The sequence below is a fragment of the Tachyglossus aculeatus genome, chromosome 1 (assembly GCF_015852505.1).
Source record: "Tachyglossus aculeatus isolate mTacAcu1 chromosome 1, mTacAcu1.pri, whole genome shotgun sequence".
NCBI classification, from domain to species: domain Eukaryota; kingdom Metazoa; phylum Chordata; class Mammalia; order Monotremata; family Tachyglossidae; genus Tachyglossus; species Tachyglossus aculeatus.
The window spans coordinates 33,966,795-33,981,003 of record NC_052066.1 but is presented as its reverse complement, the minus strand read 5'-3'; the positions used below and the strand labels follow the sequence as shown (position 1 = coordinate 33,981,003).

General features: G+C 42.5%; 1 protein-coding gene across 1 annotated transcript in view; it reads right to left on the bottom strand.

The window, feature by feature from the left end:
• WDR49 (WD repeat domain 49) overlaps nucleotides 1-14,209 on the bottom strand; it is a 195,608-nt gene that overhangs the window by 49,040 nt on the left and 132,359 nt on the right. Inside the window, exons 10-12 of the mRNA XM_038750316.1 lie at nucleotides 13,947-14,077; nucleotides 11,711-11,809; nucleotides 2,082-2,237 (exon numbers count right to left, since the gene is read on the bottom strand). Coding sequence (XP_038606244.1) covers nucleotides 2,082-2,237; nucleotides 11,711-11,809; nucleotides 13,947-14,077 — 386 coding nt within the window. The remainder of the gene's footprint in view (nucleotides 1-2,081; nucleotides 2,238-11,710; nucleotides 11,810-13,946; nucleotides 14,078-14,209) is intronic.

Genomic DNA, 14,209 nt, shown 5'->3' with positions numbered 1-14,209 from the left:
GGTCTGGAGATTTTGTCTAGGATTCATAGGTATAGAGATGATAGACAAAGCTTTGGGAGTGGATATGCTCCCCAAGCAAATGGTTGTATATGGAGAATAGAAAAGGACCCATTGTCCAGCCTTAAAAGTTCCCCACAGTTATTGGGTGGGAATCAAAAAAGGAGCCAGTACAAGAGACTAAAAAGGAAGGGCCAGAGAAATAGTAGGACCAGAAGAAGACAGCATCAGTGAAACCAAGGTTTGATAATGTTTCCGATAAATGGGAATGGTCAGCAGTGTCAAAGGCAGATGAGATGGCATAGAGTCCATTGGAATTGTCAGAAAAGAGGTCCTTGGTGAGGGGGCAGAAGCCAGATGGCAGGGGATTGAGAAGGGAGTTGGAGGAGAGGAAGTGGAGGCAGTAGGTGTAAACAACTCATTTATGGAGTCGGAAAGAAATGTTAGGAAGAAGATTGGGTGATAACTGGTGCAGTAGTATTGAGGGAGGGTATTTTTAGGATAAGAGATAAGTGGGCGTATTTGAAAGCAAGATGGGAAAGTGAGCAATTAAAGATAGCAATGAGGATGCAAGAAGGGTAGGCACAATCATTTTAATTAGGCATAAAGGGATGGGGGAGGAGGAGCTTCTGGAAGCAGTATATTTAGAAAGAAGATGGGAGAGGTCATCTTGGGAGATGGCTGGGGAGGATGAGTGGATATGGGGCGTTGGGGAGGTTATGATCTGGGGGGGTGAGGGGGGAGATTTTTCTTTAAAGGCTACATATGGTTGCTGAATACATTGGTTCAAAGACCATTTAGGTATATTTATTCTGCAAAAATTAAGGATGGGTAATTAAATATAATTAAATTTCTTAATTTATAATTTTAATTATACTTAATAATATAAAATATACTTAATTTTAATTTAATTTAAGTAATTAAATATAGAAAAAATAAGCAACTAGGAAATCCCAAGATTAAGTAACTTATAAATATGTATATAGCCTTAACATTATTTCAGGTGTTTTACAAAGTTGCATCTCAGTGACGTTAATTTTTTTAAGTATTTTGGGAAAATTTAATTGAAGAAAATTTCCAGATTTAAAAGCTCAGGGCTCAGCAAATCTTATAGGTAAGGATTTACTGTTTAATTGTTGGGTTAGATTTGGTAAGCTCCATGGGAACAAATTTTTAAAAGTCCTCTTACCTGAAGAAGAAAAACATTTTCTTTCTGAATGGATGAAATTAACTGTATAGACATTTGGAAGTTGGATCAATGTCAAGTGAAATATTCTAAATTCACTGCTGTTCATAATGCACCTTACTGTCAAATTAATTCCATGGGGAAGTTGTATATTTGAACATTGCAGTTCTAGCTAAAGTTATTCACCCTCCAGAGCCTTGTTTTCATAACACAGGACATCTGATTTAGACTACACAACAGAAAGTCTACAGTGCTATAAAAATCATGCAGTTTCCAAACATAATGTAGATAAAAAATAGGTAATGTAAACTCTAATATATTTTACTACCTATTCTGAACTGTACTTTCAGACTTGCATTTAAATATAGTAAAATAAAAAGACATAAAATCATGATTCCTAATATCGTTGCCTACCAAAAACAATTGCAATTCCTAAAAATGGTGTATTTTTAGTTCTCAGAAACAGCCAAAGCTTAAGAAAGGATCTAGGATTGCGGATCACTGTAGGCTGCACCAGCACAGAACAGCAACTGGCTGCTTGGAAAAAGAATTAACAGGAAATTGGTTACATAAGCATTAAATTTTCTGATGTGTGAATCAATTTTGTCCACAATACATCTAACCAAAATACTTATTCCCAATTGGAGTGCTCTAAGGTATCGTAAAGAGATTTCCAGACAAAGCCGCTGATTATCAGAGGACTACTCTCTCCCTCAGGTTCCTCTGTGACTCGTTCAAATTCAGGGTAGCCTAATTTTCAGTGAGAAACATGTAGGGGCAATCAACATAGCTCAGCTTGGAAGCACTTTCTTCCCTGAGATGTGTCTTTACTTAACAACCTCTTTCCCCATCATCTTTCAGTGAGCTGAAGTAGATAATATCCCCCTAAATAATTTACCTGTCACTGCAATATTCTTTCTGGCTAGGAAGGAAAGTCTTGTAACAGCATTATTGCACTCAGTGTCAGGTTCAGGTGCTGACATTTGATGTCTTTCCGAGGATGTGGAGAACAAATTCCTCTCCATATAGGAGGACTGTTTAGATGTTTCTGGACCTATAGAAGAGAAATTCCCAGAATTTCAATGAAAATAAATAGTTGTTTTCCAAGTATTGATCTAGAAAAATGGATATGGGCAATTCTGTAAGGATGCCTCTCACGATGAATGTCTTTCCAGCCTAGGGTTCAAACCCTAATCAACAATCACAGAGCACTCGACTTTCTTTAAATCACTCCTGAACGTCACTGGATTTCTGGATCATTTCTATTGTTTACCTTTAGTCTTCAGAGGTTTCCTTCAGTATGATAGAGTCAACAAGATTTGGGTCTCAGATCTTGTTTCCTGGACCATAAATTAAAAAAGAAGTAAATCTGGCAGACAATAGCTCTTGCTGTGTTCCAAGCCACCTCTGTTAACAAATCTTCCTTGATTAATTCCTAACATCTTGTCATATCTCTAGCAATGAGGTATTTATTTATTACAATTTGTTTCCATCTTCAGAATGTGTGTATATTCGTTTTTTCAGTTGTACACTCAAGTCTTTATATTGATTACTCTATTTGAAAACAATAATAATAATAATAATAGTAATGGCATTTATTAAGTGCTTACTCTTTGCAAAGCACTGTTCTAAGCATCGTACATTTATGTCTGTTGTCCCCTTTAGAGGGTAAGCTTCTTGTAGGCAGGGTACATGTATAACATGTGTGTCTCCTTTCTGTTGTACTTTCCCAAGAATGTAGTACAGAACCTTATATCCAGTAGGGGCAAAACATACACTTTTAATACTAGGGATAAATGTGCCATTGGAATCTACATCACAGGGGAAACCATTCTCTGAAATATTAAATGATGATGCACCTCATCTACATGATTACATTATCATGAAATATTCAGCAGGTTTAGCACTAACTGATAATTATATTTAGCAAATTTAACATTCAAATACTTAAGGCAGTGATTTTCTTGGTGTGAAGCAATCAACTACACAGTGAGGTATTCTAAAGAGCAGTTTCCTTCAGGTATAGGTAAGCGCACTCACTGAAGTCAATCCTGGGAAGCAACAAGGAAAATTGGAAAATTGGAAACATTCATCAAATGACAGATCATAGTTCTTATAAAACTGGTCAATATGAATTTGTGACTAGCGTAAGGATGATATTGTAATTTCTCCCTGATTTCGACTAAGAAGCCATTTCTGGGAACGCCCAAAAAAACAAAAACTTCTCTCCCTAAAAATACAAAAACTTCTTACCATCGGCTTTAAAGCACACGATCACCCTGCCCCCTCTTCCCTCATCGGTACTCTCCTCTACAACCCAGCCTGCTCACTTCACTTCTAATGCCGTCCTACTCACTTTACCTCCTCAAAAACCTCCAATGGCTACCGATCAATCTGCGCATCAAGCAGAAACTCCTCACCCTGGGCTTCAAGGCTGTCCATCACCTCGCCCCCTCCTACCTCACCTCCCTTCTCTCCTTCTACTGCCCAGCCCGCACCCTCCGCTCCTCCACCACTAATCTCCTCACTGTACCTCGCTCTCGCCTGTCCCGCCATCGACCCCCGGCCCACGTCATCCCCCGGGCCTGGAATGCCCTCCCTCTGCCCATCCGCCAAGCTAGCTCTCTTCCTCCTTTCAAGGCCCTGCTGAGAGCTCACCTCCTCCAGGAGGCCTTCCCAGACTGAGCCCCTTCTTTCCTCTCCCCCTCGTCCCCCTCTCCATCCCCCCGTCTTACCTCCTTCCCTTCCCCACAGCACCTGTATATATGTATATATGGTTGTACATATTTATTACTCTATTTATTTATTTATTTATTTATTTTACTTGTACATTTCTATCCTACTTATTTTATTTTGTTGGTATGTTTGGTTCTGTTCTCTGTCTCTCCCTTTTAGACTGTGAGCCCACTGTTGGGTAGGGACTGTCTCTATGTGATGCCAATTTGTACTTCCCAAGCGCTTAGTACAGTGCTCTGCACATAGTAAGCGCTCAATAAATACGATTGATTGATTGATTGATTGATTTACCTCGATCTTGTCCATCTCACCGTCAACCTCTCACCCACATCATGCCTCTGGGATGGTATGCCCTCCCTTTCCATATCTGACAGACAATTACTCTCCCCACCTTGAAAAGTCACATCTCCTCCAAGAGGTCTTCCCTCACTAAGTCCTCATTTCCTCTTTCCCACTCACTTCTGCATCACCCTGAGTTGCTCCCTTTATTCGCCTCTCCTAACCTCCCAAGCCCATGACACTTATGTACATATCCATAATTTATTTATTTATATCAATGTCTGCCTCCCCCTCTCGACTTGTAAACTCACTGTTGGTAGGGAATGTGTCTGTTATATTGTTGTTTTGTACTCTCCCAAGCACTTAGTACAGTGTTCTGTAATATGTAATATGGAAGCAGCATGGCTCAGCGGAAAGAGCCCGGGCTTTGGAGTCAGAGGTCATGGGTTCAAATTCCGGCTCTGCCACTTGTCAGCTGTGTGACTTTGGGCAAGTCACTTCACTTCTCTGGGCCCCAGTTACATCATCTGTAAAATGGGGATTAAGACTGTGAGCCTCTCGTGGGACAACCTGATCACCTTGTAACCTCCCCAGTGCTTAGAACAGTGCTTTGCACATAGTAAGAGCTTAATAAATATGATTATTATTATTATTATTATGTGCTCAAAAAATACAATTGATTGACAGATTGATAACTTATCTCTTTGCCTGGTAAGCCCATTTGAAGAGGACATGGCATTCTGCAGTTTCAGAAGGCCTCAGGGGTACAAGAAGACTCTTTAATTCTCCAGTCAACCTCTTCAAACCAACCAATAAATGGTATTAATTGCATGCTTACTGTATGTACGCAGAGCACTGTACTACGTTCTTGGGAAAACACAATGCAACAGAACTGGTAGAGGCAAACCCTGCCCAGAAAGACTTTACAGTCTACAGGGAGAGACAGACATTAAAATAAATGATGGATTAGCCTTCAGGCTTGACAGTGGTAAAGACCATGCCTTGTGCTTAGTTTGATAGCTTCCCAATACTAATTGAAGTGCTCTTCCTATGATCACAATGGAAAAGCCAGAATACTTTATTACACTTGTTTTCATTATTTCTTAAGCACTTATTAGGTTTGTAGCACAGTTCTAAATGCAGGGATGGATACAAATCAATCATATCGGACAAAGTCCCTTTCCCATGTGGAGAACACAACCTAAGTACAATTAGGATTGTACTTCCCTTCCTTGAGGCTCAAGCCCCTCTGGCAGTCAGGAGCCTCCAGAGCCATCTTCAGCCAGCTGTGAGTGGGAGTTCAAATGGATGTCCCTCATGTGACACATGTGACACATTGTGTCATGACACAGGCAGGATGGAGAATGATGTCATCACATGTCACACTGGGATGTTTCACCGCATGGCAGACCCTGTGATATTACCAAATAGCATCATTGTTCCACTTCGCAAAATGGTGCTGTTTGGATTCAGTCAACCCTCTTACCTCTACTTCTGGGTTCAGCTATCATCTCTATGCTGATGACACACAAATCTACATCTCTGCCCCTGCTCTCTCTCCCTCCCTTCAGGCTCCTGTCTCCTCCTGCCTTCAGAACATCTCCATCTGGATGTCTGCCCACCACCTAAAACTCAATATGTCCAACACTGAATTCCTTATCTTCCCTCCCAAACCCTGCCCTCTCCCTGACTTTCCCTTCACTGTAGATGGCACTACCATCCTCCCGACTCACAAGCCTGCAACTTGGTGTCATCCTCAATTCTGCTCTCTCGTTGACCCCTCACATCCAGTCCATCACCAAAGCCTGCCGGTCTCTCCTCCACAACATCGCCAAGATCCACCTTTTCCACTCCATCCAAACCTCCTCTCTGATCTCCCATCCTCCTGTCTCTCCCCACTTCAATCTATACTTCACACTGCTGCCCGGATCATCTTTGTGTAAAAATGCTCTGGGCATATTACTCCCCTCCTCAAAAATCTCCAGTGGCTGCCTGTCAAGCAAAAACTCCTCAGTCTCGGCTTCAAGGCTGTCCATCACCTCACCCCCTCCTACCTCACCTCCCTTCTCTCCTTCTACAGCCCAGCCAGCACCCTCCGCTCCTCTGCCGATAACCTCCTCACTGTACCTCATTCTCACTTGTCCCACCGTCGACCCCCAGCCCACGTCCCCCCCCAGCCTGGAATGCCTTCCCTCCACACATCTGCCAAGCTTGCTCTCTTCTTCCCTTCAAAGCCCTACTGAGAGCTCATCTCCTCCAAGAGGTCTTCCCAGACTGAGCCCCCTTTTTCCTCTCCTCCTCCCCATCCCCCCACCATACCTCCTTCCCCTCCCCACAGCACCTGTATATATGTTTGTATGGATTTATCACTCTGTTTTACTTGTACATATTTGGTATTCTATTTATTTTGTAAATGATGTGCATTTAGCTTTAATTCTATTTGTTCTGACGACTTAACATCTGTCTACATGTTTTGTTTTGTTGTCTGTCTCCCCCTTCTAGACTGTGAGCCCGTTGTTAGGTAGAGACCATCTATGTTGCCAACTTGTACTTCCCAAGCACTTAGTACAGGACTCTGCACACAGTAAGCACTCAACAAATATGACTGAATGAATGAATGACTACTCCCATGCTGGAGGGGCTACAGGGCTGTCTGCACCCCCACCTTGGACTGTGGAATAAGCTACCTTCGTTTCTGAGTCCTCCAGTTCTTTCTGAAGCTTCTTCGCCCCAGGGCTGCCTCTTCCCCTCCTCCCTCACTGCTCACTGCAGCCTGCAGCCCCCTCCTCTCCATTCCTGTCTCTGCTCCCAGACTAGGGGTTTCAGGATCTCAGGATTCTGAACAGTTTAGATTCTCTTGTTATCTCTATGGCTGCTCATTCTCAGTTTTTCAGGCTCTTCCTCTGCCTCCCATCCTCTATTTGCAGGAGTCCCCCAGTGATAAGTTCTGGGTCTCCTCCTATTCTCCTTCTATACCCACTCACTTGGAGAACTCACTCAATCTCATGGCTTCAATGACCACGTCTTTGTGGATGGTTCCCAAATCTATATTTCCAGCCCTGATCTTTCCCCCTCTCTGCAATCTTGAATTTTCTCCAGGCTTCAGAACATCATTATTATGCACATGTACATAAGTACTATGGAGCTGCGGGAGGAGTGAATAAAGTGGGCAATTCAGGGTGATGCAGAAGGGAATGGGAAAAGAGGAAATGAGTGTTCAGTCACAGATGTTGTGAAGGTTGAACTGACAGGATTTAGTGATAGATTGAATATGTGGGTTCATTCATTCATTCATTCAATCATTTATTGAGTGCTTACTGTGTGCAGAGCACTGTACTAAATGCTTGGGAAGTACAAGTTGGCAACATATAGAGACGGTCCATACCCAACAATCTAGAATCACAGTCTAGAAGGGAAAGACAGACAACAAAACAAAACATGTAGACAGGTGTCAAAACCATCAGAATAAATAGAATTATAGCTATATGCACATCATTAATAAAAGAGTAATAAATATGTACAAGTAAAATAGAGTAATAAATATGTACAAATATATACAAGTGCTGTGGAGAGGGGAAGGAGGTAGGGTGGGGGGGTGATAGGGAGAGGAGGAGAGGATAAAGGGGGCTCAGTCTGGGAAGGCATCCTGGAGGAGGTGAGATCTCAATAGGGCTTTGAAGGGAGGAAGAGAGTTAGTTAGGCAGATGTGTGGAAGGATGGCATTCCAGACCAGGGGAAAGACGTGGGCCAGGGGTTGACGGCGGGACAGGTGAGAACGAGGCACAGTGAGAAGGTTAGCAGCAGAGGAGCGGAGGGTGTGGGCTGGGTTGTAGAAGGAGAGAAGGGTGGTGAGGTAGGAGGGGGCGAGGTGATGGAAAGCCTTGAAGCCGAGAGTGAGGAGTTTTTGCTTGATTCATAGGTTGACAGGCAACCACTGGAGATTTTCAAGGGGAGTGACATGCCCAGAGCGTTTCTGTACAAAGATAATCCAGGCAGCAGAGTGAAGTATAGGCACATAGTAAGCGCTTAACAAATACCATTAAAAAACAAACCAGAAAAAACTCCCTGGTTTGACCAAACACCCCCTACAGACTAGGGATTGGCTTACTAGGACCGAGTCCCTCAGGGCTCGCATTGGGGCCGGAGGGGAGTCCGATAGCAGCAAGCCTCAGGAGCTGACTGCGCTCCCTGGCCCGGCCCAGGACTGGCCGGGACTGGCTCTCCCCTGGCATGGGGGGGCCAGAACAGGCATCCGGATTCAGTGGTCGATTGGCACTGAGGAGGAGGACAACAAAACAAAAAAAGTAGACAGGAAAATCAGACGGCCTGGGTTCTAATCCCAGCTCTGCCCCTTGTCTGCTGAATGACCTCGGGCAAATCACTTAACTTCTCTGTGTCTCAGTTACCTCATCTACAAAATGAGGATTAAAACTGTTCATTCCATGTGGGACATGGACTGTGTCTAACCTGATTAGCTTTTATCTATCCCAGTGCTTAGAACAGTGCCTGGCACCTCTTGAGCATTTAACAGATAGCGTAGAAAAAAATCCCTAAAACTCTATCCGACCACTTCCTAGTAATAATAATTACCATGGTATTTTTTTAAGGGCTTACTACAATGCCAAGAACTGTACCAAGCCCTGGAGTAGATAGATACAAAATAATCAGGTCCCACATGAAGCTCATAGTATAAGTAAGAGGGAAAACAAATACCGAATCCTGATTTTGCAGATGGGGAAACTGAAGCACAGAGAGGTTAAATGACTTGCCTACACAGCAGGCACATGATGGAGCCAGGATTAAAACCCAGGTCCTCTGACTCTTAGGACTGTTCTCTTTCCACTAGGCCACACTCCTCACCAGCCTTGTCTCTCTCCCTATATGGCCCTGAAAGACTCTACTGTTCCCCCAGAGAGACCCTTGATTTCTCAACCTCCTCCAATTGTTCAAAGTAATTAAGCCGTATTTGGTCTCAATACCCAACACACTTTATTTTGATGCATATATCTGTCACTTCCACTCAACCCTTACCGCTGAAATCAACCTTCTCACTCTCCTTTCTCTCTGTCAGTCTTGCACCATCAACCTGCAAAACCTGGGCCACTTCTTGTATTCCAGCTGCAGAGGACTTCTAGTGGAAATCCTGACACAGGCCAACCTCATTCATGTCAATGTCGACCTGGTTTAGCTATGCCCTCTTCTCTTCCCAGTGACAATATTTCTCCATCCTAGTTGATTCCCATACCAATTCTAGATGCCAGCTGTTTCAGACTTTTAAACCCCTTCTCAAAGCAGCAGTCCTCCTATTTCATCACAGAACTGAAATTATCAGGTGTGATCTCTCTCAAGGCTCCTCTGCACTTCTCCAGTGCCACCTTCCCCCTTCCTCCTTTCAACGCTTCCATTTTTCCCAGGAGTGTTTCCTAAAAATCTCCTACCATTATATGCACCTCCAACCCCATTTCTTCACATCTTATTAAAGTACTTGCCCCCCTCTTCTTCACTCCCGATCTGTCATTTTCACCTGCTCACTTTACAGTGTCTCCTTCCCCACTGTTTTCAAACATGTCCATATATCCCCTATCCTAAAAACCATCATCATCATCATCATCAATCGTATTTATTGAGCGCTTACTATGTGCAGAGCACTGTACTAAGCACTTGGGAAGTACAAATTGGCAACATATAGAGACAGTCCCTACCCAACAGTGGGCTCACAGTCTAAAAGGGGAAGAACCTCCAACCAAACAAACCTCCTTCAACCGCACAACACTCTCCAGTTTTCATCCCATTTCCCTGCCACCATTCCTTTCCAAACTCCTTGAGTGAGTTGTTTATGCTCACCCTCTGTTTCTACTCCCTCTCCTCCAGTTTTCTCCTCTACCTCCTCCAATCTGGCTTCTGCCACCTCTATTCCATAGAGATGCCCACTTTAAGATTCCCAGTTACCTCGTTCTTGACAACCCAATGGCTTCTACTCCATTCGAATCATCCTTGATCTCCCAGTTGTCTTCAACACTGTGAACCACCCAGATCATTTTTCTAAAAATTCAGCACACGTATCCCTACTTCTCCAAAACTTCTAGGGATGCTCTTCCGTTTCTACATTAAACAGAAATTCCTTACAATCAGCTGTAACACACTCACTCCCCTGTCCTACTTTACCTTGCTGATCTCCTTCTACAATTCAATTCACACACTTTGCTCCCCATACACCAACCTACTCATTGTACCTCAATCTCCTTGGTCTCACCACCAATCCCTGGCCCACAACTTTCCTCTGGCCTGGAACTTCCTCTCTCTTCATACCAGACTTGTGGGCAGGGAACATGTCTACTAACCTGGCTGTACTATACGCTCCCAAGTGCTTGGTACAGTGTTCGGCACACAGTAAACTGACAAATCTGATTGACAAATCACCATTCTTCCTACCTCCGAAGCCCTGCTTAAGTCTCTCCCCCTGCTTACCCTCCCTGTTAAATTGCCTATGTACTTGAATCTCTCCCCTTAAGCATTTGAAATTCACCCCACTGTCAGCCCCACAGCACTTGTACATATCTCTATACTCCGCAATTTTCCCCATTTTTAGCCTGTTTCAATGTCTATCTCCCCCGGTACACTGTAAGCTATTTGTGGACAGAGATGGTCCCTCCCAACTCCACTGTAATGGACTCCCCCAAGTGTTTAGTACATGGTACTAAGCTCTGCACACAGTAATCACTCAATAAATACCACTGATTGACTCCATTCATGGATATTGCTAGCTTTAATCACTTCCCCATCTATTCACAGAGAACTGCCCCAATGACTAATCCATTCCTAAGCCCCTACAGAGGCATTTTAAATATGTGTATTTGAGACAACTGATTCTTGAATGATTTTAAAAATTACACATTCATCTCCCAAATAAGTTGTTCTATGGAAAAACTTGATGTAACTAAAATGAAGGGTGAAAGGAAATTGTCAAACCATTTTGCAAAAACATAAACCTGCATGTGCTCTATTAGGTTACCATAAAACATGTAGCACTATCTCCCTTCTTGTGCATCTTGTGGTTGTGAAGTAAGCAATAATTTCTGATTTCAAGGAGGCATTATGTTTAAAATAAAATGTGCTGGAGCATCGTAGCAGGCCAGAACAAGTTTCAGATTTCATCTTGTTTAGGTGCCTTAGGAGCTTCCCTAAGTCAGGCAGAAGTAATTTGGTAACATTTACTGGCCAAATGTAAACAGGATAAAAATTAAAGGACTGCTCCCTGGTGTAAATATAAAAAATGCTGATGTGCCATAAAGAGAAGTGATGGTTTATCACGCTCTAAAGAATTAGCTAACATGAGCAAAACTTCAGTTATTTTTAGTCAGGTTGAGAAAACAAGAGTTCAAATCATCCCTGGGGTTTATAGTCAATCATTTATAATTTAGGAAGGTGATGCACAATATATGCATAAACAGAACAAAGCTATAGTGTTTTAACCTTGGTATAATGTTACCTTACCTCCAGGATATCACTCACCCAATTTTGATTTTAGTGGTCTTTGAAAATCAGGCTGTAGAATGCAGGAAGCACTTTCTGTGCTACTATTCCAAACAACAATCTCACCATCATAGCTCCCTATGTCCAATTTTGAAAAGAGCACATATCACTGAGAAGTAACTAAATCCCAAATGGGCAACTAGAACTGGGTAGAAATATAACACAGCAGTCAAATCCAAAAAGTGAGAGGCATGTTCCAGGTGATCATAGGTGACAGGCGTCTGATTAGAGACTGGTGAAAACACAACCCATTTTCCTGTATCCTATTCATATTTTTCTTTCTTGTCCTTTTTTCTTTTTCCATCCTCTACTTTATCAAGGCAGCCCTTTTCTTCTCATACAAAATCCTCTCCTTTCTTTTCCTTCCCTTTCTTTTTTATTATTTTCCCTACTGAGATTCCCCCCAGCCTTCTGCAACATTGCACCTGGAGAGTGCTCTAGGTGCTCTACCAGTGCTCTATAAATCTTGACTATAGGGGAGAGAGTAAGACAGAGGCATATCCATTCCATCCTAACTTGGGCAGTGGCTAGCGAGTGGAAGACAATCTGCTACCAGTCAAAACTCACTTATGCTGAGCAGCAGTGGCATGGCAGAGAGTCGAGGGCGGAGACTCGAGTTTACTGTGCGAAAGGAGGCAATGGTACACCAATTCTGTATTTTTACCAAGAAAGCTCTATGGATACACTACCAGAACAACTGCTGATGGAGGTGGTGCAGTCTTGGAGAAATGTGTCCATGGTGTTGCTGTGGGTCAGAGATGACTCCACAGCAAAAGACAAGACTGTCCTTCCTTCGTTCCCATTTCCCCCATTCTAACATTACTCCTTTATTCCCTTTCTGTACCTCTTTCTCTCCTCCAAGCTTATTTTTCCCTCATTTATTGAGAGGACCTGACTACCATCTCTCAGGTTGTGAGGATCAAATCTGACTGGAGAAGCCTGAGGAGAATGATGGTTGCACTTTTACTTTTGTATCTTTTATGATGCTTTGTTGTTTTATTCTTTCATCTCTCCTTATGTCACTGTAGCCAATCCCTCTCCATTTACATTCTTAGATTGTGAGGATCTTGATGGGCAGAGACTATGTCTATTCCCATATTCCCACCTATGTATGTTTTCCCGGCACTTAGCAAAATGCTCTGAATGCAGTAAGTGCTTAAATATGACTAATACCCTTACTATTTCCGCTTCACCTTTTAAATTGTGGCCTCCATTCTGAAGTCTCCTGAGCACCACGACTTACTTGAAGATATCAGTATAGGACTGAGGCTTGTGGTTTGGGTCCTTGGTTACCTCGGCCTTGGATCTGGGCTTGGACAGGTAGCAAAGACTATGGTAGACCCCTGGAGAACTAATATTGACTTGAAGGGTTGGGAAAAGAGATAAGAACTTTGGTCAGTTGAAGAGAGGAGTGGGCTATGTGATGAGGTGGACTGGGTAAAGAACTGAACAGAGTTAAAGTCCACTGACCAAAGTGATTGCTACGGTTATGCACAATGTCCATAGCACTGTGCCTTCAATAGACTGCACATGATTAAACCCATTTCTTTTTACAAGACGATTCAGAAAGCTGATTGAATCATGAATAAACCAAGCAACAAAGAACTGCATGGACAGACATGACAGTCTATCCTTAAAGAAATGTATTACATAAATTGGATTGTCCATGTTTAATATTCCCTAAACAGACTTTAGAGTTGGCCGTTCACACTGTAGATGCAAATTAATCTTCAGGATTGACACTACTCACTATCATTAGTCAAATTCTCAGGAATTTCCATTTTTTTTATACAAATCGAAGCCCTACTTTCCATTTGTGTAATCTGTTCACATCATATACCCTCATGATATCTTACTCAAGAATGTCCAGTATCATTCCATATTGACTTTCTTTCCTTTTTATACCAACAATTCTGCTTAATGTAAAAATTGAGACCAAAATATGGGTCACTGGTGATTTCGATTTAGAACATATCCCTACCAGTAATGCAGAAAATGGTTACTTGTGTAAACATTTTTAAAAGGTTTAGTTTTGCATCATATCCGTATCTGGGGGCTTTTTCCTTGAGCTCTGACTGACTGACATTATGCAAGAGAAAAGGTGGACAGAAACATCCACTGTTCAGTCTGTCCTTTAGAATCAACATCTTTCCCTAAGCCACCGCTCAGAGAATCAAATTCAGTGTGAAGTTTTGCACATGAATTCTGTGTCTACCTGTGACTAGAGTTTGTGGTGGTAAAAAGGCAGCACATACGATGTCATCATGGTGCTGTATTGCTCCTTTCCATTCCTCAGGTTGAATGAAAAACTGAGTCAAGTTGTGAAACCGAAATACAGTAATTACCCTGATAAAAAAAGAGAAAGAAATTAGCTGAATCAGAACTTGGCTGGGACAGGCAGTTATTATTAAACTCATTCTCCTAATTGCACAAGGATTTTAGGATCTATCTTTTGGTTTTCTGCTATTACTAAGGTTT